This window comes from Ciconia boyciana, chromosome 23, assembly GCF_034638445.1.
Source record: "Ciconia boyciana chromosome 23, ASM3463844v1, whole genome shotgun sequence".
Lineage (NCBI taxonomy): Eukaryota > Metazoa > Chordata > Aves > Ciconiiformes > Ciconiidae > Ciconia > Ciconia boyciana.
In genome coordinates, this window is record NC_132956.1 from 190329 (window position 1) to 217712 (window position 27384).

The following is a 27384-nucleotide window of genomic DNA, read 5'->3' on the forward strand; positions in this document are numbered from 1 at the left end:
GGGCGGGTCCAGGTCGGCGAGGCTGCCCGGGCAGCGCGGCCCCTGCCCCGGCGCCGGCCCGCCCCTCGCCGCGCCCAGCCCTGCACCTGCCTCCCGGCGCCGCCCCGCTCCCCGCCCCGCGCGGAGCCGCCGGCGAGTCGGGCCGAGCCGCCTCGGGAGCTGCTGTCGGAGCCGGCGCCCGCCATGGGCACGGTGCCCGGGGGGATGCGCTGCATCAAGATCCTGCTGTTCATCTTCAACCTGACCTTCTGGGTGAGCGCCGGGCCGCGCGGGGCGGGGCGGGGCCGGGCTGGCGGGGCCGAGCGGAGCCGCGCCGCCTGCGGCACCTGCCGCGGGCGCTCCCGGGCCCCGGCCGCGGTCGGTCCCGCGCGGAGGCGGCCGGCCAGGCCCGACGCCCGTGGCGGCGCTGGGCCCCGGCGCCCGCGGGCGGGAGCCCCGGCGGAGAGCGCGGGCAGCAGGCTGCGGCCGGCGGGGTGCGGGCGCCGGGCGCCTGCCTCCGCTGGCGCGGCGCCGGGGCTGCCCCGCGCCGGGGGCGAGCCTCGAGGAGGGGCGCGGGTCCCTCGGAGGAGCGCCGAGGACGGGCTGCCGGCGTTTGCGTTGCAAGAGTGCCCTGGCAGTGCTCCCGACTTTTGCTCGCGCCTGTAAAGACCCAGCTCTTCCTGGGAAATACGGACTTGGTAGAAGATGGCCTTGCTGAGAAAAGACAACGTCCTTCTTAACTGGAAATTTGAAGGAGTGACCATTTCCCCAACAAGCATAAAATTTCAAACAACGGGAGGCTGTGAGAGGTTCTCCCAGCATCCCATACAGCGAATTGCAGCGGAACGCTTCTTCACAGCATCACCGTGCTTTTTAATAATGTAATTTCAAATAGGGAGCCAGCAGCTGCTAGTTTTACAAGTTCGTCTTAAGAGAAAGTCCTTGCATCGTATTGCGCTTACTTTGCTGAAAGCTACCCTAATGTGGCAATGAATAGTGTCTACTGCAGAACCCTCGAGAGATTCAGAGAATGCTATGCCCATTCTCCCCTCATTGCACCTTTTTAACAGTCTCACAGTACGGTAGCACAGTTGAGTTCTAACTTTCTTTTTTCTTTCACTTTCCCTCATGCTGTCTTCTCCCTTCCAGTAGCTTTCCAGTTTTTCACAGTGGAAAACAATTAGCAATGTAATCTTCTTAAATGTCTTTTTATTTCTTTATGATTCACTGTTTTTTAGAAGAGAGTCACAGAATAATCCTGTTCAGGCTCTCTGGAGCAAGCAGTTTTGGGCTTTTGTCTCCTTTATGCTTGAAACGCAGTTAAACCAAATGCTTTTCCCTCTTGGTGACAGCACTGCAAGCTCCGGGTACACAGTGCTGCTGTGCTCAAGCTGTAGGAGCAGAGTGATGTTGCCCAGCTGCAGCTGCAAGTCAGTAGAAGGACAAAGCTTTGTGTTATATTGTTTCACAAAAGTGACAATTACTGTGTTTTGTTATCTGCCTTTTCACTGAGATGGAAGAAACCATCTCCTCAGCTGGGCTGGGGACATTCATTTCAAACACATCCAAACTACCACAGGCACTTAGAAACCTGGACTGACAGGAGGGGGCTCCTAGTGTGCTCTGGCAGTCCAGAGGCTGAGCCCATGCCTGCAAGCAGGGAGGTTCAAATGCTGTGACCAGGGTGGCAGGGGACCCTCACACTCTGTGCTGTGACACTTCTTTAAGGAAAGCTGTCATCCCAAGCTCTGCAGCCATATGCTTGCCTGCCTTCTTTGCTTGCTGTAGCTATGCCAGATGAATCAAGTGCCAGGCAATGCAGGACAGATTTAAAAAGCACCATGCCGGGCTGCCAAGGATATGGTAAGCAGGAGGTGTTTTGTGAACCTCGTTTGGGTTGCACAGTTGCTACAGACCTAGGCTCTGGGCCTCCAATACAGAACAGTAGCAGAGCATTGTGCCTGGTCCTGCAGGATGCTGAAGCTGTCTGCTGGGACACATGCCGTTGCCATGGCTTATAAATATGTCTGGCATGCAGTGGGTCTGAGACCACTGTCTATAGACCTTTCCCCTCAAACAACATGCCTTGACACTCCTTTTTGATCTAGTCTTGTTCACATTAAAGGGAATTTTTCCTTGTATTTGATGGCATCCATCACTTGTTTGTTAGTGATCCAAGATATTGTACACTGTAATAATCCTTTTACCTCCTAGTTCTGATAGGGGGTCCCATGGTGATTTACAGAAAAATGCCTTGATATAATTGGTCCAAACACACTTAACTGCAGCACATCCCTAAGAACAATACAAGCCTCTCTTTCTGGTAAGCCTCTAAACAGAACCCTTCTTACAACTGGGCAGCAGCAGCAGTTCTGAAATGGCAGATGGTCTCCTGTAGTTTGGTATGATTTAGAGGTCCAGCTGGTCTCTCTACAGCATCATATATCCCATGACACTGGAGCTGGACCTGTGATACATACAGGGGAAGGGGGCACCTCCCAGCCCAAAAGGCTGTTATTTAGCCCTAAAACAGCTAGGAGGGTTGGAAAAAAAGTCAATTAAGTTACTTCTGTCCTAAAAGTTTGGTGTGCGTCAAGCCAGCAGAGCTTAACTCCTGGTCATGTGGCACTTCCCCATAAAGTGCTTTTCCTAAAGTAACAGCATCTTGACTCCAGCCCCAGGCCCCGCATGGCCTCCTGCATGCTGCCTGGCTACAGTGCAGGGTTAGGAAGGAGGGCAGAGTGTTCCTCATTGGTTTCGCAGCCTGTCTGTTATTCTCATGGGCACTCACTCCCCCCCGCCCCACTCCGTTCCCCATTGCCATTCAGGCCAAGTTTTGATGACTACATGAGCGAGCTTACAAGGTTTGAAAGTTACTAGTAAGTTCAGAAGCACCACTACATTGAAAAGCTGAAAGAAAGAAAGAAGTACATGGCACTATAACAGGAATTCATTGTTATCAAACACTGGCCAGTGCTTCCTGAATTTTCTGACAGTGCAGTCCTGAGCTGTGGGATTTCAAGAAAGCATAAGGTGCCAATGACACCTCTTTGATGCTCTCCAGTGAATTGTTACTAAAGTATTGACTGGTCTGTTTATCTTCCAGCTGGCAGGATTGGCTGTCATTGCCTTTGGTCTATGGCTGCGGTTTGGTGGGGTTATGGCAGACTTTGCTTCAGACAAAAATTCTCCAGAGTATTTCTTCATGGGTAAGTTAAAGTGCCTGTGATGACAGTAGCCTTTAGCCTTGGTTTCATCCTGGGGCATGTGACACACCTTATGCATGGAATTATAAGAAGGCCAACAATACCTGGGCTGAACTACCCAAAACTGGACATTCTGGTGCTGTGTCATGTGCCTGATGGCTTTCGTCCTTTTTCTGCTTGGCATCAACTTCCTTAGGCCTAACTGAACTCTTCTCTCAGATATGATCCAATCCTCACGTATGCTAAGTGAATTGTGCTAATATTGTCAGAATAGAAGTTGAGATGGGTCAGAGACTCCTGGAACATGGGGCTCACTGATATATCCTTCCAGAGTTTTCTGTGCAGCTGCTAGCCAACAAAACAAGCGTGTGTCATTTCTGAATGTTTCTAATACCAGTGCAGCAGTAAAACTTTTGCTCACCAGTTCCCCTGTGTCTGCACACAGAGGCCCTCAGTGTGACTTTTAAGTATCAGAGCAAATCCTTCCACAGCTGAAAAGTAAAACTACACAGTGTTCAGTCATCTCAGGAACTGTTTGTCCAGCTAGGCAGGAATGAACTAGTTCCCCAAGCCCACAGAATTGGTATTGGTCATATCTAATTTTAGGCATTTAAGATAAATTTTTTTCTCCCTAGGATTTCCAGTTGGGTTTTCTGGAAACACCACCTGTGTTATGTATCTATAGACATCCTTAAATAGCAGCTGTCTAGGACTGCCAGCAACTGCATTTCTCTATCCATTGGCAATTGTAATGTGTCTTTACACCAGAAGAGTCAGATTTTTTTCTGTTTTAATATATCACTCCTGGAGATGGACTCACTCAATAAAATCCAATTGGTGTAAACATTTTTGCCATCTACAAATGCCAAGTGTGAATGAATACCCAGTCCTGCCTTGTCCATCAAGCCACTCTGAGAGGGTGGCCAGGAATGGAAGTTGACCCAAGATGTCCTGTAGCAGTCAGTTACCCATCACAGGAATATTGACTAGGCTATGCAGTTACTTTAGTAGTAGTACCCGATTCTCTTAGTGGAGACCTTGACTCTGATACACCACAGTCCTAACCCCAAGCTTCTTTAATATATGCAACCAGGCTAGAGGCACAGAGCTGACTGTATAGTACTATGGGAATAGATCGGTAGAATGTTATGTCCAGCAAAGTTTCTGTGGGAGTCTGTGAGGCTGAATAAAATCATTCAGATGAAAATTTGATTGGGACCTGAGGGTTACTGTAAAATACCCTATAGCACCTCCACTGACACAGAACGCCAGGAAGCATGATTTACTTTTTCTCTTACATCTGAGCTGCTATGTCAGCAGCATATTAGATCACCAACTTAATTTCCGGATCCAGTTTATACCTGCTGAATTTCCTATGCTGTATCTTGGAACTCTTCCCTGCCTCATCCACTTATGTTTGACCCAGGAGATTCCACAAGACAGAAGGATGTTCTGGCCTTCAAAATCAAGTACGGTTGGTTTGTTAGAAGCCAGAAAGTAATACATCCTCTGATGCGAATAAGCACCACAGTCATTTCACAGCTTTGTAGTGCAGACTGTAACACTGTGTAAACAAGATATTCTTTGGTGCATGTGTATTTAAATCTGCAAAAGATTTAATCTGCGTCAGTCCTGAATAGGAATTACAAAAGCTGTTCAGAGTTGTTAATTTTGTGAAGTCCTGGGGAATGTTCTTGTAAAAGTTTTGTCATATACCATGACATTCAACTATTGGGCTGTCACATGTATTTATAGAGCTGTATGTTGTAATACGTAACTGCTAGCAGAGGAAGTGCTAAGGAACAGGACATAAATATGTTGAGAATTCTTTTAAACTTGCACTTTTGACTGAATTCTAAAGCAAAGTTTTGGCCCTTTTTTGTAATAGGCATTGTGCTCTGAACGGAGCATTCCTGTTAAAGAAAACAAAAAAAAATTTCTGCTGCCCTCCCTCATTACAAATAATGTTAAATGCTGTTGTGACTTCTGAGCATCTGATGGGGCAGCCATTCAGAAGGCTGAGGCTGTTGACGATCTGTGACTAAGGCAGTGGTAAAAGAATGGTGATAAGTTCAGTAACAGTGGGTTTTTTTGCAGCAGACAAGGCTGCTCTTGACGGTCACGCTCAAGAGCTTTACCTCTCTGGGAGATTTCAGCTCTGAGTCCCCCTTGACAGCTGTGTATTGGGTCCTTCTCACAGAGACTCTAGGAGTGTTGTTTATTTGGCTTTGTGTGTTTGCTCTGTAACATCCATTCAGGGTGACAGCCAGAATTTTGCATAGGAATTTGTAATATGGAACACTGTGCAGCATACAAGGAGCAGCTGCGAAGAGGGCTGAAAGAGAAAGCAGACCATCAGTATGACTTGGAGATATAAACATATGGCCATATATTTAAAACTAATTTATTTAGCTCTGTTCCACTGACCGCTTTTGTGGCTGCCTTGTGATAACCCAAGCCCCTGTGATTAGATCAGCTTTGTGTCAGTGGTTGGAACAACAGTGCAGCTGCATTCGGAGTTTGCTTTGTAGGTTGAAGCACTGTCCAGAATCACCATCTTGTGGAAAACATCTCATTTTCTTGCTTCTAAAGAGCAGCACATTCTGCTCTTTTTGTACCTGGATTGAGCTGCCAGCTGAATCTAACCAGCTTCTTGCTTGTGCTTCCTTGTGATGTTTTTTTTCCTGGATCTGAAATGTTGTTTTAGTTTAAAATAATTGATAATTATATCCTTGCATTTTCCATTAGGCCAGAATGAGTCTCCTTAAATAGCCTTGTTCTTTACCAGCAGTCCAGCTGTCTTCTGCCCCCTGGAACAGTTTGGGCTATGACTTGGCAACAAGGCCTGTTCATCTTTTCCAGCCACTGAAATGTTTTTGTTGGTTTGAGAACAACTTACAGGCAGCAGTGCTGAGGTCAAGCGCATATGTGTTCTTAGTTTTCTGTTGCTTGTGGTTTTGTGTTCAGTGATCCATATTCCCCACTGCAGCTTGCAGTTTTTTAACCTACAACATAAAAGGCTGGAATTGGAACTCTTTGACCCATGCAGTCTCCGACCACTTTACCAGATGTATCTTACACTGGAGTGGCCTCCTAAAATTGGCTATCCTCTCTCTGCAGCTCTCCAACTTTTGGAGTTCCCACTGCAGTGGCAGGCGTGACAATATTTTTATGTTACTCTATCTCATAGTACATTTTTTGTGACTGTGCTTCAAGTGGTGAGGCAAAACTGTAGCTTTCCTGTTCTACCGCAGTTCAGCTCTGGTAGATTTCATATATTCCTCTCTTAGCTGTACTTGAGAGAAAAAAACAAAAAGAAAAAAAAATATTATTTCAGCAAAGGTCAATAGCTGGCCAGTTATCTCTTTTATCTGAGTTGTCTGTGACACTGTACTGATCAAATGGAGAAAAGAATTCCCTTAGATTGCTCATCCTTCTTGAGACTCCTGTACCAAGACTCTGGTGAGTTTTTTACTAGGCAGGAAAGTCTGCAACAATCAGAAGGAAAAGAGATGCTTGTGTGAACCCAAGATGTCAGAATTACTGTCTCACAATTAATTGGTCCTTAATTAATTTTTGTAGTAGTGCTGTTCTTAAATTTAAAAATACCTAAAGCACAGAAGTGAAGAGAAAGTGCCTGCTGAGTGCAGGTTGAGCATTTGTGAAGTAAGAACTAAAATGGGACTTTTTAAGGGTCAGTTCAAGACACCTATTCTCCCCTCTTTGCTTTTGAAGAGGAAAGTCTGTTCTGTTTCCTTGGGCAACATGGAGGACAACCTCTCTGTATCCCTAATAAATGAAGTGCAGAGGGTCACATCACTGCCAGCAGCAATAAAAATGAAGTGTATGTACTCAACAAGCCCCATCAGGAATGGTAACAAAAACTGATGAATGTGAATGAATCAGTCTGGATGAATCTTTCTCATAACTGGCATCACAGAAGCATTGCTTCTCCTGCACAGCTAGAGCTCACAAACTTTCTGCTATGTTACGTTCTCTTTGCTCCAGTTCCGTGATCCAATCTGTGGTCCAGGCACTCATCAGGGCCAGTTGTGGATAGAAGTTTCAGGGTGGCTGTGCTTTTTCTTGGGGTCTGTGAGAGCGTGAGTGATCATTCTGGCTTTGAAAGGTACAGTTAGATGGCACATGCCTTAGGATATGAAGTCATGTCTGGAGTTGAAGGATATTAGTAGTTTTTCTCCATAGTAGTGGGTGCCCATACAAACAGGAGTTGGCCAGCAGTTAAATCCATGTAAACCGCAATTCTCCGCTCCTGTGCTTCATTTTTTTATAGTTCTATTCATGTATTTTGGAGTCAAGCACTATACCCTTAGTCAACAGTATTTTCTATCCAAAATCCATAGCCTCTCAAACTCAATCAGCCTTTAAAATGAGAGCTATTGGCAAAGTAGCCTCTGTGTAGAGATGCAATACCACAAGAGGAGCATCAAATGGTCCTGCCATCATGTGTATTGGAGAGGCTTTTAGTCTGTACTTAAGACTTAAGCAATGAACTTGTCTTTCTTCCTGTCATCTTGTGTGCAGGTCTCTTCTTCTGCAGTTGAGGAAGAGTGGTTTAGAAAAGGCTGATAGTGGCCCTGAGTGGAAAACAAAAGCTGCTGTCTGGTTTAAAAATATGACACCACCACTACCACCCCCCAAAAAAAACCTTACTCAAAATAAAAGTTGTTCAAAAGTCCTCAGTCTCTGTGCTGAATCATAAAACCTAGTGATCAGTTCCTAAGAGTCAGTATCCCGCCTGGCAGAGTAAAGGCAAGGCCACCACAAAGTTAGAATTCTGACAAAAGCTAATTAAGTCTAATGGAACAATCTGTCCATCTACCTCAGGTTGATTGTTTTATATTTGCAATATGCTGAGATTCAGGAGGCTTTTTTTTTTTTTAATCAATCACTTAAGCATAATAATGCTCTTTATGCTTTTTGCCTGTTAAACTGTCCTCCTGGGTAAACTTACTCCCACCCTGCTCTCTTTGTGTGTAGCTATCTAAAAGCTAGCCAGTTCCACACAGCAGCAACAGTTGAACCGACAGTTACGACATTTCCTTCTTTGATGCACCCTCTTCTCCTTCCTCTAGGCAGCTGCAAGTCATCCTGGTGCCTGCATACTGGTCGCATTGCTGTGAATGCTGAACCCTGACAATACCGCTCACTGAGTATGTGGGGTCTCCCTCAGCCTTCCTCAGTGAGCGATCAAGCAGTTGTATGTGATTCTGGTCAGACTGCCCATGCACAGGCCAGAGCCCAGCACCACAGGTTCAACACTTCTGCTTTTCCAGAAACAGCCACCTGTAGCAAGTGACCTCGGTGACTGGGGATAAACCTGTCACTGGTCCTGCAAGAAGTAAAAAGACATCAAGATGTTTCCTCTTGTGGTAGCAGCACACTAAACTCCAGGAATGCTCAGGCTTTTTCAGTTACATGCTTTGTTCTTCATACATACTCTCTTTAAAAGGACTAACTCTGCATTAGATGCCAGTCTCTGAAGTGGCTTCTAGAAAAAGAACCAAACCAATATAACCCATTGTATCTCAAGGGGAATGTCCTGTGTTGTGTTTTATTCTGACAGAGCTGGAAATACAATGGGACTGTCCACTATGAGGCCATTAAGAGGAAAGCACTTTGTCTGCTGGAAAAAAATAAAACAGCAACAAAAAAGCCCCTAGCTCCTTTTTGGGGTGTGTCACTTCAAAAGCATCTACAGAGAGGGTTTTGATTGAGTTGGCTTGTTTTGTTCCAGCACTTACTTTATCCGCACTTGGGTGGGTAAAGTCAGCTATCTGCAGAGTCCTAACTTTTGTGACTGTGGAGCTGCAGATTTCTGTGAATGCATTATGGCCGTACTCTGTTTTCTGTTTTGGGTGGCTTGGAGCCTGTCCATTTAAGCATTAGAAGTGTATCATTGTTGTTGATATCTGCATGGAAATGTATGCATACACACAGGATTATTCAGGGTGTCCTAATCTAGAGAGGATTGCAGAGAATTGTGAGAGGATCTCAGAATACTAAATGACTGAGTATTAAAGAGGCAGTTGAAATACAGTATCAATAAAGCAAAGTGATGCAAGTGGTAACAGATATTCTAAGCAGTATAAACACTGACAGACTTTAAATTAGCTATAACCACACAGGAATGTGATCTTAGACTCACTATCAGTTGCTTTTGACAAAAGTGCCTTCCTCAGCTGCAGTCAAAAAGGCATATAAATGTCAGGAATTATTAAGAAAAGAAATGAGAATCCAACTGAAAAATTTTAATGTCATTGTGTAAATTTCCAGTGCACTCAGTGTTTTGAATGCTGTATGTGGTTCTGGTCAAAAACGATGCAATCAAACTAGAAAAAGTACTAAGAAGTTTGACAAGATTATTATCATACTATGCAGTATGGACAACTTCCATATTAGGAAGATTTTTCACACTTTTCACACATTAAATTGTAGAAGCCATTGCCACAGGATTCTGTGAAGTTCAACCGCTATAGCACAGATCCACCTAATACAGGTATGTTGATTACATCTGACTTCAGTGAAGTTTCGTATAGGGTGAAGTAGATATTGACAGAGCCATTGGAGACTACTGAGAAGGTAATAGCTGACATACTTTGGCTTATGTGAATTTGGGACATAATTATTTAGGGTTCTGAGATGCACGTGAGCAACATATGTAAAGAGTGCTGGTATTCAGTGGGAAGGGGGAGGCAGCTGGGATGTTACATTCCAGTGAGGTTGCTTTTACATTGAAATTCAGGATTTGTTCATCAGCAGAAGCCTACAAACTGGCTGGTATCTGTAATGCCTTTGTGGTTCCAGGAAGATTAACCACAAAATTCCTGTTGAATTCACACAAGACATGTAAATATGTCTGTGCATTATGCTCAAATTAAGGGTATGTTCCAATTCTCCATAAATTCATCTTCCTTCAGAGGACTCTGCCTCTCTTCTCCAGTTTTGTAAATGTATTTTATAGATAAATATACTAAAAATCTATTAACACAAAAATGGTGATCTCTAGTGACAAGCCTGTTTCAGAAACTGACTTGCTACCATGTGCAGCATACACAACTGTCCCTGCCTGGCCTGTTATTTCCAACTCCTACATGTGTTTCTCATCTTTTCCAATAGTGCATTAGCACTACATGTTCCTTGGTACTCTACTGAGGGCTTGAGAGCCTCAGTCCTTCTGTGGAGGAGCACATCTGCCTCCCAGACTGTAATGCACATACAGCCTCAGGAAAATGCCTTCAAGCCATGTCTGCGTTCTAGGACTCCTGTCATCACTGCCTCTGGATCCCTTATACCAAGAACAGAGCTTCTTATTTTCTCAGTGGAGTATGAACAGTTGGTGGTTTGTTTGGTGTTAGTTACTCAGCCCAAAAAAGAAAAAGCAGAATTATTTTAAATGGAAAGTGACCATGGCAGCCAGGTAAACAAGAAACCCATGTGAAATAAAGCTAGACAGAGAGACAGTGTACGTTTGTCTGCTCCTGCTCTTTGCAGGAGGCTCTAGACAGGGATTTGTATCTCAAAGCTGCCAGTAAGATTTTGGGGAAAAAAAAAAACAAACAAAAAACAACTCTGGGAGTGGGTTCTATTCCAGACTCTGAAATTAGATCTCTACCAGCCTAGGTGGCTGGCAGAGCGTATCTGGTGGGGGTGGTGCTGGTTCATGTGTTGTCTGAAGTAAGAATGGTTTTAATGTTCTCATTAGTAAATTCCTACCTGCCTGGTTTGCGTTGTAATGTTTCCTTTCTGTTCATAAAACATTGGTAGTACACACTTCTGCCTATCACATGATTCTTTGCAATGGGAGCAAAGAGGGACACAGTTCTAAGGACACAGTTGTTACTCTGTCCAAGTGCCATACAACAGACTAAAGAACTGGTGACATTTCCTTTCAGATTAGTTATGCATTGATTTGCATGTTACCTTGAGAGCGGTTTTTAATTGCTCTAAGGAACAAAGAACAGATTTCTTGCAGATTTCACTTGTCATTTTTCTAAAAATGGGGCTGATCCCTCCCTCACTCTTGATACACATAAAGACACATTGCAGTCAGCAGCTATAAAATCCCATCCTTCTCTTCTACCTAGTCTAAAATGGTGAAATTCTGTATTCACTGCTAATCACAAAGGTTTCGTTCATCCAGAAATGACACACAGAATACCCTTTATCCTTCTTGAGGTGCTTCTTCACACTTGCAGATCCGCTGTCTCCAAGTACAGCCCCAGTAGGGTATATGTGCTCATACCTAGAGGAAACAGTATCTTATGGAAGAAGTCTGTGCCATGAACATAGATGCCAATCTAGAGATCTCTACTGAGTTGTGGATTTGCCATTCTTCACTAGTGGGAGCCATAGGTTGCTCTGAGATTGCCAGGTAACTTTTTAATTCCCTTTGTATAGAATCACAGAATCACAGAATTGTATAGGTTGGAAAAGACCTTTAAGATCATCGAGTACAACCGTAAACCTAGCACTACCAAGACCACCACTACACCATGTCCCTAAGCACCTCATCCAAACATCTTTTAAATACCTCCAGGGATGGTGACTCAACCACTTCCCTGGGCAGCCTGTGCCAATGCTGGAGAACCCTTTCAGTGAAGTAAAATTTCCTAATATCCAGTCCAAACCTCCCCGGCACAACTTGAGGCCATTGCCTCTTGTCCTATCACTGGTCACCTGGGAGAAGAGACCGACCCCACCTCTCCACACCCTCCTTTCAGGCAGTTGTAGAGAGCAATAAGGCCTCCCCTCAGCCTCCTTTTCTCCAGGCTAAACAACCCCAGGTCCCTCAGCCGCTCCCCATCAGCCTTGTGCTCCAGACCCTTCCCCAGCTCCGTTGCCCTTCTCTGGACACGCTCCAGCCCCTCAATGTCTCTCTTGGAGTGAGGGGCCCAACACTGAACACAGCATTCGAGGTGCGGCCTCACCAGTGCTGAGTACAGGGGCACGATCACTGCCCTAGTCCTGCTGGCCATGCTATTTTTGATACAAGCCAGGATGCCATTGGCTTTCTTGGCCACCTGGGCACACTGCTGGCTCATATTCAGGCGGCTGTCAACCAACACGCCCAGGTCCTTTTCCACCGTGCAGTAATTGCAAAGCAGAGTCTGCTAGAAAATGGGAATCCCTCCTGTTGGAATTTTCACAGGGAATACCCCTATTTGACATTTTCCTTTCAGGAAATAATGATTTTCCCCATGGGATGAATCAAAAAATCAAATATATAGAAAAGCTGCTGGTTTACTGCTTTCCAAATGTGTTCTTTGCAAAATGAAACAATGGCTGAAGTGTGGGCTTTCCCCCCCTTACACTCTCTATTTTTTAGCCAGAAGGGAAATCAAGTTGTTATTAGGTGTTCTCTCACTTGACTTATTGCTAAAAGTAGAAGTGTTAGTTTCTCTTCACAGCTCATAAAAATCTGTGTGTTTGTGTGGGGGGGTGTTTTAGCACAGCTAAAACAAAAAAAACCTACAACCCACCACCCCAAAACCTGAATATTTTCCCACAAAAAAGGTCAAGAGAATAGGCTCTGTCCAAAAAAACCCCAGTCCTATGACAGTTTGTTTTTCATCCTCTTGTGTTTACAAAGAAGCCCATATTTCCTCCAGTACCTCTCATAGTCATCCGTGTCCTGGCTGCGTTTGCTCAGATCAACCAATTTTCTGTTGCATTTTGCACATGGCTTTTAATTCTTTGGAATGTGCCTTTTCATCCCTTTGCATTCAGGGGCTGAGAGTGACTTGCTTAGTGGGTCCTGCATGCAGGTGCAATAAATATTCCTGAGTTGTGGGCAGTCACATAGATGGCAGCTTTCTGCCATTAGGTCCAGGGTTTGCCCTCCTTACTGCCATAGCAGTGTGCCTGTTCTCAGTACTCTCTCTTCATCTGTTGTCTGCTCCTGTGTGGGCTGTGTGCTGCCAGTGAACTCAGAGACTAGTTAGTTGTCAAACTCTCTCTCCTCTTCATTAGCAGACACAGATCAAAGTGACAAAATTAGGGATCAGGAAATTAACAGAGGCAAGAAGAGGTAAGAGGAAGAATTTCACACAGGCCACAAACACTTGCTTCCTTTCTACCTTTTTTACTAGTTTTTTACTTCTGCTGCACAAAAAGCTGTAGCTAGACATTCTTCTCAAAATTTTCCATTCATCAAAATAAGCTCTCTACCTTGACCCGACTTGCACACTTCTTTTTGCCATGCTGAGCTTTGTGGTGAACTTTTTTGTGTCGGAGTTTCTAGCTATCAAATGTGTTCCATTTTGTGACTATAAACTAAGTGTCTTTTTTGTTTCTCTGCTGTGCCGTAGATGCCAAATTGGAGGCCATGCCAAGGCTTTGTATTTTACAGTGGAAGCGCCTAAGAATAGAAGCTGATTAAGGCTTTGCTTTCCATCCTGCTTTTTTGAAGGGAACAGGCTTTGGTGAAGCTTAGTTACTTCTGACACGATACTATTGCATAGCAATGTGTGACATTAACACCACCAAATTTCTGGATTTGTCTGCTTTGCTGATCCTAACTGGGCTAACTTGATGGCTGTCAGTCCATGATGTCTCTAGGTAAGGCTGCGATTCTAAGGGGTGCCATACATTGTCACCCTTTTCTTTTTCCTTCCTTTCTAGAGAGTCTTGCTTTTCAGTTTAGGTCTATTCCTATTAAGAATTTGAGATGATCATGCCTACATTGTTGCGTATAGCCCACTAGGAAAAGAAATACTAGCTCCCTGTCTTATATACTTACGCTATCTATGAAGTTTCTGAATCTATTGCTTTGATACCCTTCCTGGAAATCATCTTCCAGTTGAGCATACCTGGATCTAGGTGCTAAGAAACCTCACAGTGCAAGCTGAGAAGTAACCTGGTCCCTTTGAATTTTTTTCAAGCTACTCTTCAAGTGTCTCATTCCTGTGTGAAAGATTACATATGTGTATATATAGTAGACAAGTAAAACCATCTTTAGTTTTGTGGATTTTTTTTTAATTGTCATCATTATTTTCCATCTAGAAATAGCTCTCCGAGTATCAGCAACTACTAGTCCCAGGCTGAGAAAGGACAAAGTCTGGAATGAACTCTCCTGAACAGAGGATGGAAGAAGGTGGTTTTAAACTCTTGGCTGGCTCAACTGTGGGGCCAGACACACAGCAAGCTCAGCTTTGTTTAGTGAGTGGTGTGAGTTCTTCCTGCAACACGCCTTAAAAGGGAAGTTCTGATTGAGGTAGCGGTTTAGCTCTGAGTCATGCAAGTGAAATGTTAAGCCTGTTTCTCAGACAAAAACAAATCCAAATTCCTGAAAGTGGTCTCACCCCTGAGCCTCAGAGAACTTTGTCTTTGCTAGCTGGAAGCAACAAAAAGAAATGGGAAGACTTCTTCCAGTCTTCTTAGTAAAAAAGTCTCTCTGCTAAGTTGCCTGATAAGTAATTACAAGGACTGGAGCAGGGAGTGACATGCAGAAAAGGATCCAGGAAACATCTTTGTAATTACACTCCATTTGTTACCATGGAGATCTCAGAAAATGGCAGTTTTGGTGTTTGGCAGCTGAACAGCAGGTTCTGCACCTGAGAGTTTTTTGTCTTTTCCAATTCATCTTCCACAAGGGGCTGACCTTTCCCTCCTGAGCCATATATACCTTTGTATATCCCTCCCTCAGTAAAAACCACTGCGTTGTGAATATGTGTACAAGTATTAGCCTGAAGAATGCTCAGTCCTAGTAAGTCACAAGATGTTGAATATTAAAAATCTAGAAAATACAGAATATGAACTGCCAGCACAGTCAGCAGCAAATCCCCCATATCTGGCATCACAGACCTGGCAAGGCCATATTAATTATAATTGGTTTATTGCTATTTAGCAGAAATGTGTTCCTCAGCAGCAATCCTTGGCACAAGAAAGGTACCGGGGCAAGAAGGATGGAGGGGAGGAAAAGGATCACAATAGCTGGGACAGATATCTGGCCGATATACAGTGACTGGAGAGTGATACGCCAATGAATGGGCAGCAGGCACGAGTTTGCTTCTCCAAGCAGGCTGCATCTGTATGGCAGAGTAGCTAGATGCTCTGCACTGGTATATTGATAGTTTGTTTGTTTTTTCATTTTCCTAGCAATCATTGCAAACTGTCATTTGTAGGGCTTTCTAGTCTAGGTTACACAAGGCCTGCTAACAGTAAATGCCAGCAGCTCTGTTAACCCTAAAGATTTGGGTCAGATTTTAAAATAATGTTTAAATTGGTAATTCAGAATAGTAAACATTCTCATTAAAAGTTTGCATAGTCAAAGCTGGGAGCAAGGCTCACCGTGCCCTCTAGTGTGCACAGTCTGTAGCTCCACTGTCCCCTCATAACGGCATGAGGGAAATGAAGCTGTTTTTTCTAGCAGTGGATTGGCATGGCAGATTTCTGCGTGTCCTCCACGTTGCCCACACAAGACAAAGACTAGAATTACAAGGCATTGCCCTGAGCCTGTTGTCCTTTGGCTGACATGGTACCCAGAGACAAGGCACAAACACAGTTGTTGTGGTCTGATGGGAACTGACACTGCACATGAACGGATGTATCGCCTAAGCACAGATCAAGCATCTAAGTTTACAAGCGAGGAAAGAAAAATTCTGTGCTCTGGTTTCCTTTTGTCCTAGATAAAGCCCATACAAAAAAAATTAAAACCCATTGAATGTGAGTACTTCTAGCAGTTTTACAGGTGGCAGAGATAAATGCTATTCCCCTAACCTCTAAGTTTTTTTCCTGTCAAGTTCTGAACATAGCTAGGGTCCTAGGTCTTTAACTATGTATGGGGCTATACTGACATCTCCCACGTTCTGTACTTGTCTCAGGCCTGGTCTTTGCTGGCAGTCTCATCCCCAGATTGCTTCATTATCCTCTTAATGTGTTTAGTCTGATGATCCACTGTTTGCTGTTCTTTCTTTATGTCATTAAATTTGTCTACACACAGATAACCCCTTGTGCCAGTAGCCTCAAGTGCATTCAGCAATGCAGTCCCAGGAAGAGGTTGGCTAAGGTGTCTGAGCAGTCCCCTAAATGATTCAGTAACTGCATAACACTTAACTGCAAATGTCCAGGACATGAAGGCAATGCAGTGTTGCCACTGGCTGCAGCAGAGCCACTCTGATTCTGCCTACTGAAATAAGGTGGTGGGAGGGCAGTCCTCTGCAGTTCAGATGAGGGCAGCATGCATCATGAGATGCTGTTTGTAGGCCATGCATGCAAGGTTCTTGACCTCTAAGTCTTAGACACTCTACTCCTTTCATACAGAATCACCTTTTTTTAATATCTGATGTGATTTGTCTGGTTCTGTGATTCTATGCATTTTCAGGCAACTCTTCTCCAAGTCTTCTGATCATAATGCACTGATAACATTAGCCTTCAAAAGCTGCTGATATATCATATTCTGACACTTGCATCAGTATGTTGGAGGAAAAAAAATGTAAAGTAATGATGCTGGAATATGCCTGCCTAGCAGGCAGTAAAGCAGCTACTTATCTTAAAAGGAAGATGCCATGCTCCAGATCACTGAACTGTAGACAAGCTTCCATTCTCTGCAGTGACCAAGCTCAGGACTATTGCTGAGCTTATGACCTCCCCAAGGCTGTTCTTCCCACTCATTATTTTGCCAGAGAGTGCAAATTCATTGTTTCATTCACTTCCTTTAACAGCTTTCAGGGGTTCCCCCAGTCATCCTCTTCTTTCCAACAGCAATCAGCTTTTTCCCCAGCCAAAGCATTGATTTCAGAGGAACATCGCACTGTAGTGCCTGTAACTTTCCTGAAGATCTTCAAATGTCCTTTTTTAAGTACTGCCAGGCAACTGATAGAGCATAACTGCCAGGTAGCTTTTTAAGTTCCATCCCTACATAGCAGTACAGCACATTTCTAGCCCCAGGTTTCACAGAAATAAGCCCTCTAGCAATGTTGGATCGTTTTTGCCTTACGATCCTCACTGAAGAGTTGTAAGGTAGATGGTATGGTGTATGTTCTTCCTGGACTGAGCTGCCCTTGGGACAGGAAACTTGGGAGGTGGAAGTCTTCTCATTTGTCTTCATGAGATGTTCCAAGAATTCTGAAGAAATCATTGGCCTCCTTTTGTGGCAAGAGCAACTTTTCTGTGTAACAGGTGTTCTTTGTGAGAGCCAGAGGCCATTGTTACTTACAAATGTGTGGGTTTGACAAAATAGTTAGCAGACTTTGGGAAGAGAAACCTTCTTAAATTCTTGTCTGATTTTTCATAGGACTCTATGTATTGGTGGGAGCAGGGGCTCTCATGACCACAGTTGGATTTTTTGGGTGCTGTGGAGCAGCGCGGGAGTCTCAGTGCTTACTTGGAGCAGTAAGTAAAAGGTTTCAAGGGCCTGGGCTGCACAGGAAAATCATTCAAAAGCATATGCTTTGTGTGATTATTGGAAAGATCTCTGCTGTCCAAGACCTGAAATGTCTTATGTCCTTTTACTGGCTAATCTAGCATCTCTAGCCACTGTGCTATTGCAGAGCTTCCGTATATGAAGAAGTTCCACTGCTTGTCTCGTGATATATTTCCTGGAATTACCTTCTGTCTTTTCTGAAGCTACCATCTGAGCCACATCTTTGCCATTTCCACCTTTGTTTCCATATTACAAGAAATCTGACTTGACACCCTTGTTACGGACCCTGCTTACCAGCTTTCTTTCAGTTACTGTGTGGGCTGTTGAGGCCTGGGCAAGGATGAGGGACTGACTGGCAGTCCATATAAAGCAGAATTGTGCAAGGTATATTAATATAAGATTCTCTGCTTCCTCTGCAGTTCTTTGCTTGCTTGTTGGTGATATTTGCGGCTGAGGTCACTGCTGGAGTATTTGCCTTTATAGGCAAGAAAGTGGTAAGTAGCAAGCAACTTCTAATGGAATAACGGGGCAGTTATGGATTCCAATGCCGACTGACCTACAGTCTGGCTCTTGCCTAGGAAAACCTTCCAGGAGACTTTTCCCAGGAAGATTCTCTGATGTTCTTATCTGGAGTCAATGAGAGCTTGTGTTACCACAAGTCCAGAATGGGATGCAGTTTTTGCCCCCCTCTATTAAAGAAAATCTGTAGGTGTGGTTCAACCTTACATGCACAATGAACATCAAGTAGAACTATATGATAAGAGGGTATTGCTTGGGAAAAGGGCAAATTCAAGCACTGAACTTCTCCAACTAACAGTGTTTAATCAAAACACAGAATACAGCATATGTACGTTCTGACCCATGCAGAGTATCTCTGAATGCCATAAGGCCGCAAAACCTCTTATCTTTCCAATCATGGTACCTCAGTTTACCAGGCATAATTTTCTGCTCTGGAGGTTGATGACACAAGCTGGAAGTCTGCACTGGATTGGGGGTAAGATTTATTTGCCACTCACTTGGAAAGTCTGATTTCTGCAGGCAATACAGGAAGCCCAGAAAATCTATGAAGACATTTATGATGACTATATGAAAAACCCAGGGGGGGAGGTCAACAGGACTATCTATCACTACCACTTGGCTGTGAGTAGTCCTCCCGAGCTTTGATACCTTGCACTACTACTCTACTGTCACATTACCCTTTAAAATTCAGAATGCCTCCCACTGAGGTATGAAAGAATAGAACTGAGTGTTACTTAAAATGGAGCCACAGGCTCACAACCCGTTTTCCTGATGGCTCTGTCAGAATTCTGGTTGTCAGATCCCAAGTGATCCCTACCTTTGAAAGTGAAAATGGCCAGGTTTTTAAATTTCAGCTGATGCTTCTGGTCTTTGTTATGTAGAAGATATGATTATTATGGCCCTTTTGGATATTCAAATCCAAGAATAAATACTCACAAATGCAGAGAGAAGTAAAGGGTGAATTTCTCTGCATTTATCAGAGAAAAAATTGTGACCTGTGTCCCAGGACCTGCAATGTGGCAGATCCTGTCCCTTACTGAACCAAGTAGGTAAAGAACCAAAAGCACATGTGTGACTCAGTTCAGGCCACCCAAAAAGTTAGTGTCTGAATCAGAATTAGAACCTGTGACTTCCTGAATCCCATTTGTGTCCATCCTGTATCTACACTGCCTCCCACAGAGATCAAGCCCAAGCTTTGTTGCTCCTTACAGCATTCCCACGTTCTTTAGAACAAACATTTCACAACCTCAGACCCTTTTGTCCTTCTCCCATAGCTGTTATTTCTGACCCAAAGAGGAATTCCAAGCATTTTGTGGGAGATAGGCAAACAGGAAAAACAAACCCTCTGAAACACTCTGATTTATTACTGTCTCCAAACCCAGCACTATGTTTTGTCAGAAATAAAGATTCTAGCATTCTCTGTTGTAGCTTTTGGGTGTTGCCTGTAATTCTGTATGCTCTATTTGAACTTTCTGCTTTCTCCTTTTAACAACTCCTGTTTCCTTGTAAGCCAGGGATCTGCTTTTCCAAAATCCACTTGTTTTGTTATGAGATACTGTGACAAAAATCCCTTCTGGAAGTTGTTGTTAATACAAATTTGTCTGTTTGCTATGGCTTCAGACAGTTGAAACTGATTTTTAAGAATTTTGGCCCATGCAGTTGGAACTCTGCCAGAAGTAGCAGTTAATATAGGGAATAAATTTGTGACTTGATCTGTATTCTTTTTTTTAGTTATTTATTGTCTCACTTTCAGTATGAAAGTAGTAACTCACTTTCAGTATGAAAGAAGTCTATGGTTTCCCCTTCTTTGATTCTTCATCTCTCTCTCATTTAGCTCCAATGCTGTGGTAAAGATAATACGGAACAACAAATGGGATTACCTTGTCCAGAGAATATCCAGATGCCAAAGGCAAGTGTCCTCTCTTCTGGTTGTTTTAATCACTTTTTAATGTCAATTGCTTAGTAAAATTGGAGGCATTCTGTAAGTAAAACAAAGGAAGAACTTCCTTTTTACCTTGCAAATTCCAGCATGAAATTCCATATGAAATGGAGCAGAGTGGAGGCAGAAATAAGTTGGAGGTCATATTGAACATCCCTGGCCCTCATTTCTGAAGCCTCCTTGTAGCATCCCATGGTAGCTGAGACAATATTACATGATCTGAAAAGAAAAGTGGGAAAGACATAGCAGAACAGGAGTCCTAAATGAAAAGCCCTGTGACGGCTGAATTTTGGCAAGTGCCTGCCTTAATCATGCACGGGGACTCCTGACTAGAAACTTTGTTGGTGTTAAGAAGGATACTGTTATGTCTGTCCTTTGTGGAATCTGTTTGTGAGTACAGTGTCAATCTGAAGGGCCAAACTTCCTGATTTAGCATGGCCTATCATATAAAGGGTTTTAAATTTAGGGAAAACTGATTGTAAGAAAATGACTTGTATGTGTCAGCCTGCACGGGCAAGAGGTACGGATGTCTTACTAGAAAAGGGAATATGCTGTGAAAATTGTCCAACAAAACACAAGGCATAGATGCAAGAATTAGGACAGTGACTGCAATAATATTTTTCATGTTTATCTGTTGTTTAGTGAGAACAGCTGACGGAGTTGGTTAGAGTATATTTTTCTAGGACTAAAAATTTTTCAATTTTGTTTTTAATAGAACTGCCTGGTTGAAATCCAGAATGTAATTGATGCTAATCTGCATTTAGTTGGAATTGTTGGAATTGCAATTGCTGGCATCGCAGTGAGTAAATCCATGTTCTCGCCCTCAAATCTATATTTGAGACCAGTACCCTGTCCCTTACTCAAAGCTTTGTGGAAGGTGTTTTGCAGCAACTGGTGAGATTCCTCAAAGGTGCAGTTATTCTTATCAGTTTCAGTGTGTCCTCTTTCTGGGAATTGCCCACATCGGCACAAGCAGACTTGGGTGACTTCATTTTACCAGTTCATTTTGTGTCCTTAGACAGCGTCCAAAATATCTACTGGTAATCTTATTTTGTTGTAATAGTAGGAAAACAGAGTGCACATGAACCAAACTGAAATGCAAAAGGCCGTAGCAGCATTTCATCTATTCCAAAAGAACTGCAGACTGATGCTTTAGGCCCTTTGAGGATCCATTCCTTACATTTCATAAGGAATAGAGAGTACCTACCCTTTGGATAGAAACGGCTTTCCAGGAAAATGCTGGCTGTAGCATTGGTTCAATGTGAAGGATAGTTTATAAACAGATTTTCTAGGTCATAGATCCAGTGATCAGTATGTATTTTGTTAAAGGAACAGGATGTAAACTGCATAGTTTTCAGAACAGCACTTCTTTCCTAAACACGTAGCACCTAGTTACAGGTAGCTGTTTCAACAAATTGTGTCATCAAAGTGTCGATAACTTTCCTTAGAGTTCACCTTCTCCCACAAGTGTGTATTGTTGTATTCTCAAGGACTGCTCCTTCATGACAGAGCTGTGACCAATAGATGTCACCCTGCTGCAAGGATATGGCAGGAGTGGGCAGTCTGTATCAAACACAGGCTTTCACAGAAAGCATTTTCCAGCACGCGTGTGCCATGACTTCCTTCAGACTCAGAAACCAGCAGCAGTCTGAAGCAGCATGAGGAGCCCGAATATTAGTAAGGAAATACACCTTTAGCTGCTCTGAAGAGCAGGAGGTTCATGGACTTATGTGGACACTTAAAAGCAGATGAAGGGTTTATGGATGTAATAGAAACCATGGCATAGGTAAAGGGGATTAAACAATCCTGTGATTTGTATAAAACGTATACAGCAAAGCAACATGGTGGGACAGAGTTCCAATAACCTCATTGCTCAACAAGGATACACTAGAAATACGAACGTCTCTTCTATGGCTTCCCACCTCAGATACAGAAGTTATGAAATTATAATCTCTTTAGCAGCAGAAACACGTCTGTAGATTTTTCTGTGCTTGTTTCTGACATTTCATGGGGTACGACTGGTCAGCTGACTCCTTCGTTAGGGAGGTTTGTGGGGAGGGGATATGAACTCAGTGGTTTAACCGCCTGATAGTATTGCTCATCTCCCTTCATTAGCAATGAAGCATCAGGAGGTAGCTGCTTTGGAGAATCAACCTGTGGCAAAAAAGAAATTTCTGGAGACTCTGGCAACACCCGCTGTTCTCTGCTTTTAACATTCCCTCTAGTTAACTAGTTCCCTAACGTGAATAGTTTTATATTTAATGTATAGTCTTGGTCTTGAATAGTAACTGTTAAGAGCTTAGCTTTCTCTGTAAAACTGCAATGCTCAGCACCAGTTCCAGAGACCTGGTTCCTCTGGAATCATTCTTTGCTCTTATTCAAATGTGTGTACAATATTCCATGTAGAAGCATTCTGAAACTCAGAACCTTTTGGTGCAACAGTAGGCATAATACCAATAGTCACAGTTATTGATGTCAATGAAATTTATGTTAATAATATAACAGTTTGCGGCTGTTATGCTGGCCTTAACATTTAGAACAAAGAACGGTGAAACTAGTGTGTGCAGATAAAATCAGGGCTTTGAGTATCAGTGAAATATCTTTTATGTTAATTGTCTGATGTCTTGGGGTTTATAGATGGAAGCAGTCACTTGCTACTCTGCCATAAGAACCTTCAGATTGTTCTGATATGCAGACTATTTTGTAACTGTTTTGTAAGTGGATCCCTAAATTGCATCCCTTCTCTTCTAGATCTTTGGCATGATATTCAGCATGGTTCTGTGCTGTGCGATCCGTAACACAAGAGACATGATCTAAAACTTTCACTGCACAACTATGTCCCAGGAGTTCCAGACTAAGCTTTACAAGAAGTGCTCTTCTACCCAATTTAATAATTGTAATGCATTTTAATTAGTGTTTTAACATACTGAGAGGAAAATAGCCCATTAGGTGAGCAGGTGAATTGTATTAGTTACAGTAAAACCAAAGTGAACAAAAAAGGGTTTTAAAATGTCCTTTTTAATGAAAAAAGCAAAGGTGCATCTAAGACTAATTTGATTTTTAATGTTTGTATATGTGCAATTAAGAGTTTACACATCTATAGACATTGTGTAAGCACATGCCTATCTCTCCTTACAAATATACGTGCAGGTACCTGTACATGCAGTACCTTGTTTAGGTAAGTATGTGCAAATGGAATATGTTGTGTGTGCATATTTGCATGCATATTCTTCCAGAATCTCACTATGCAAGAGTGTACACACACCCATAGGAGTACAGTGCTTGAAACCCTTTCATATTGAGGCCCTGTTTGCCAAGAATTAGCAGAGGAACAAATGCCATTTTAAAAAGTAAGACCTATGATCCATTTTGTAACTGTTCTTTCCAAAGCCCAAACAGAGTACAATTAATAAAATTGGACTTCATTAAAAAAAATTTAATGCCTAAGGGCCTGCTCCAGCAAACTTTAATTCATGTGAGTAGACCCATTGACTTCACTGCCATGCAGAGACTGGATTTTTTTTTTTTTAGGACTGGACCCTTCATGCAAATGCAGAAAGCTCTGGGGGAGGAAACATGTCCAAGGAGATCTAGGCTAAAGGAAGAGGGGGGAAAAAGGTGGGAAGCTGGCAAGATAACGCAGTCATTTGGGAGCAACTGCAGTGCAAAGTGTGCTTAAGCCTCCCAAGGTAGCCTGAGAGAGAGAGAGAGAGAGACCTCCCCTACCCCCCCCATGAGTTAAAGGGGCCACCAAAATCTTTATTCAGAAGTCCCTTTATCCTGCAAGACTCTATATGGTATATATGCTGGTGCAGGAGTGGAGCCTATAGCCAGAAAAGCAGCAGCTTTGTCAGATACTCTGTAGAATCTAACTGGCCTGTGGAAGCCAACTGAAGAGTGAAAATGGTCAGGGAAAGACACGCAGCACTTTAATATCCTCTGTTTCTGCTTCTGTGACTATCACAGCTTCCATGGGGCTCTTACCTCAACCTCTCACCCTTTCTTGCGGGTGTAAGGCAGGAAAGAAAGATAGGACATTTTTACAGAGCCATAAAGTAAATTTTCTTACTGGCACCTTTAGATTGCATGTCAGGTATAAAAATTACACTGTGTGCTTGAAATACCTCAAGGCTTGCGTTTACATAGTTTGTTTCTATATTTTTATTTTTCTATTTGTCATATTTATTCATAAGAGAATGTTTCTTTTAAAACAGCCTAGAAGGGAGAAAGGTTGTCCCCCCAGAAGGGGAAAATAAATTACATAAAAGGCTCAGAATCTCTTAATTTTTTACTTACTTGAGATAATTCACCATTTCAGAGAACAGCTTTTTGCTAATAATATCCGCATAGCAGCTGTCTCTCTGATGATCACTAGTTCAGATTTCTGATGCAGTTGTTCCATACATGATGGGGAAAAGTTCAGCTAAACTATGTATCTCATTGAAATGGTCCATGATGTCTAACAGGACTTGGCATTTACAAGTCACGGGGTCTTTATTCCACTGAAACACGATGGAAAGAAATGGGATTTCAGAAAATGTGTGCATTCTAGTGCAAATGTTTGTGTGGAATATACATCCCTCATGATATTTATCTCTCATTTCCCAAAGAAACTCAAACTCCCATCACTTTTCTGTTACTTCAGGATTGGAAATAGTGTTGCTGTTCCATGTATCCCATTCAATTGACACATCTTGCTGTCTTTTACATAGATCTCTCTTTACAAGTTGTTCAACCACAAACTGTGACACTGCAGCAGCTGTGCACTAAATGCTGGGTGTGCAGCAGGCACTGCCAACTGAGCAGTTTCTGAACCTAGCTTCAGGTACCCAGCTGACAGGGAGACATTATATCGTACGCCAAAGAAGAGTTAGGCTTGTATCACTCTGTTCACAGCTGATTAACTATGGATGCCATGTAAAAGTAGGGCCTGGGACCTTATTCTGCAAGCATCAGACCAGGGAATAGGGCCATGATCTGCTGTCTGCTCCTAAGAAAGGCTCAACTGGGAGAATGACACTGGCAACAAATCCATGAGGGTCTCAAGCTGAAACTAAGAAAGTAAGTTTTTCACAGCAGACAACTGACATAGCCAAAGCAATTTCCTGGATCTGAGGTACACTTAAGACTGTCCCTACAACTGGTTCTGCTCTAAATAGATAATGAGATAGTATACAATTGGGGTGTTTTCTCCCAGGGTAATACTGACAGAAAGAAGAAACCTGCGTATAGTGTCATTTTTGCCATTCAGAGCAAGACAGCTTTCCAGGAAAACAAGTAAAAATAGCACAATAGGCAGTGGTTCAGGTTCCAAGATGGTTGCCCTACAGGGACAGAAATTTATTGCAAATAAAGCTATTTCCTTCTGTTACACTCACCTTGTAATGACAATATTTTATTTATTTTAAACACATCTACATATAATTGGTTTTAATTCCTCAAATTTGTAGCACCAGAATGTAATGATACCAGAGTTTACTTCGTTATTTGTTTACTGCTTCTTTTAAGTTGGAAGATGCCCACTCCTGCTTTTGAGATGCACTGAATAAAAAGGCAGCTTGCAGAAACTTCTGTTGCTTCCCCAGCCCCCCACTCCCCCAGAAGTATAAAAACATCTAAGTGCCTTATGAAAACAGGGAAGAGTGGTACAAAGAAACCTTCTATAAATTCGGACTTGAAGAACCTAACTTTCTGCTGAAGTGTTTTGGGTTTGTGGTTTTTTTTTTTCTTCCTCTGAACAGTGCATTTGTTTTTCTGAGCATAATTAATGCTTATACTCTGGGGTTTACTGTGATTTAGGTATACGTACTTAGGATACTTGCACTGCATATCAGGAACACAATAATACCAGTTATTGGTTTAGTTCTCTAAGTTATGGGTATAATTTAAGCTGGAAATCAACATCTTATGCATCTACTAGTGCCTTTAACAGAATCCAGAGATATAGCCTCTTTTGTTGTTTCCTGCTGTTGTCTGCTGTGGTGAGGTGCCTAATATATTTGCAGTTTTCTCTGCATCTTAGTAACTGACGGTCTTTTTTAACTCCTTAAGGGACAGAAAATACAGCTGTTCTTTCCCTGTCAAAGCTGTAAGAATTCTTTCCTGTTGCTTTTAGAGCATAGCTAGTTAACAACTTCAATTTCCATTGACCAGCTTGAGCAGCCCTTTTTAAATGCTCAGATGTCACAGGCAGGCTTATGGCTATCAAAACTGGATATATAGTGCCCACAGTTTCTTGTGCTGCTGCTCTTTCATTTCAGCTCTTGAAACTGCAAAATCTTTGATCTTTGTCAGCAGTACAAAATCATTTCCAAGCAACTACACCATATGTCTTCTATAAGAAAGCTTTTCAAAGGTAACTAAATCCAAACCAGTATCTAGACTTCCTCAAATACAGTTCACACTCCAGAGTTGCATGCCAGGAGTTAATTAACAAACTCCAGTGCTTGTTTGCACCAGATACATAGTAACTGCCATATAAGTCAGCAGAAGTACCCATTTAGTCCTGTCCCTTGTACCTGTTTCAGAGGAAAGTGACAAAAGATCAAATCCCTCCAGGTGATAATTCTGGAGGGATTCACACATCACACACATTTTCTTCTCCTGTCAAACAGTTTGTTCTAAAGCATAAAGACATAAATTGTTGATGCCCTGATTATATCTCTAAACATCACTATTTACATTTCCCTTGTCTAATTTTTCTGAGTAACTGACTTCAGTGGGAGCTTCATTTGTTACAGGAAAACCTCAGCCAGTTTTGATACCTTGCAGAGATTGCACAGGAGCTGATGAAGCACAGCCCTGTGATATCCCTACAATGAAGATTCATATTTAACTTTTCTTCATACTGGAAGGGATAGTTCTATAGCAAAATATATTTCATGTGTATTGAAAAAGAAATTGAGTTCTCTTAAGCCTTCAAATGCTATACTCTACAGCCTTTGGAGGCTACTGATTAACAGCATCAGATGCTGTTCATAGAAAACTTACATAACTTCCTCTCTATTGGTGCTCCAGCCACTAGGTTCTCCAAAACACAAACCACTTCCAATACAACATAGTTGTTTCTATAGCACAAATTCTGATTTTGGACAGAACTGGCGTATCGGTTTATGCTGCAAAGTCTGTAGCAGAATTACCTCTATGGCAGCTTTCTTTGAGAGAAAAAAACCCCAACTTATTCTGTTGCTGAATTCAGCTTTCACTCCCCTTTAATCTAATGTGTTCTGAAGTGGCGTTTTATCAGCTTCTCGGTCTTGAATTTGAAACAACTTTCTAATAAAAATAACCTGAAATAAACGACTACCGTTGAGAACGGGTCTCTGTGCCCTCCAGCGTGCGCTGTCGGAACCAGT

The 27384-nt window shown here is 42.8% G+C and overlaps 2 protein-coding genes across 3 annotated transcripts in view; one reads left to right on the forward strand and one right to left on the reverse strand.

Moving 5' to 3' along the window:
- On the forward strand, positions 1-27302 carry TSPAN2 (tetraspanin 2). Of its 2 annotated transcripts, none has more exons than XM_072886299.1 (8): positions 1-252; positions 3086-3188; positions 17443-17540; positions 17991-18065; positions 18610-18711; positions 19925-19999; positions 20745-20828; positions 22145-22769. In XM_072886299.1, the coding sequence occupies exons 1-8, from the start codon at positions 184-186 to the stop codon at positions 22148-22150; spliced, it is 612 nt and encodes a 203-aa protein (XP_072742400.1). In that variant the 5' UTR covers positions 1-183; the 3' UTR covers positions 22151-22769. The 2 variants fall into 2 exon arrangements, with proteins under 2 accessions (XP_072742400.1, XP_072742399.1); XM_072886298.1 differs by lacking the exon at positions 22145-22769 and adding an exon at positions 22781-27302 and having other exon boundaries at positions 3-252.
- Positions 1-27384, reverse strand: part of LOC140643359 (uncharacterized) — a 131252-nt gene that overhangs the window by 101849 nt on the left and 2019 nt on the right. The window lies entirely within an intron of this gene.

What these genes read in the sequence shown, in the direction of transcription:
- TSPAN2 (XM_072886298.1), top strand. Translation starts at nt 184, where the DNA reads ATGGGCACGGTGCCCGGGGGGATGCGCTGCATCAAGATCCTGCTGTTC. An exon ending in TCTTCAACCTGACCTTCTGG is followed by an intron (nt 253 to 3,085) that starts GTGAGCGCCGGG and finishes TTTATCTTCCAG; the next exon opens with CTGGCAGGATTGGCTGTCAT. An exon ending in CTCAGTGCTTACTTGGAGCA is followed by an intron (nt 17,541 to 17,990) that starts GTAAGTAAAAGG and finishes CTTCCTCTGCAG; the next exon opens with TTCTTTGCTTGCTTGTTGGT.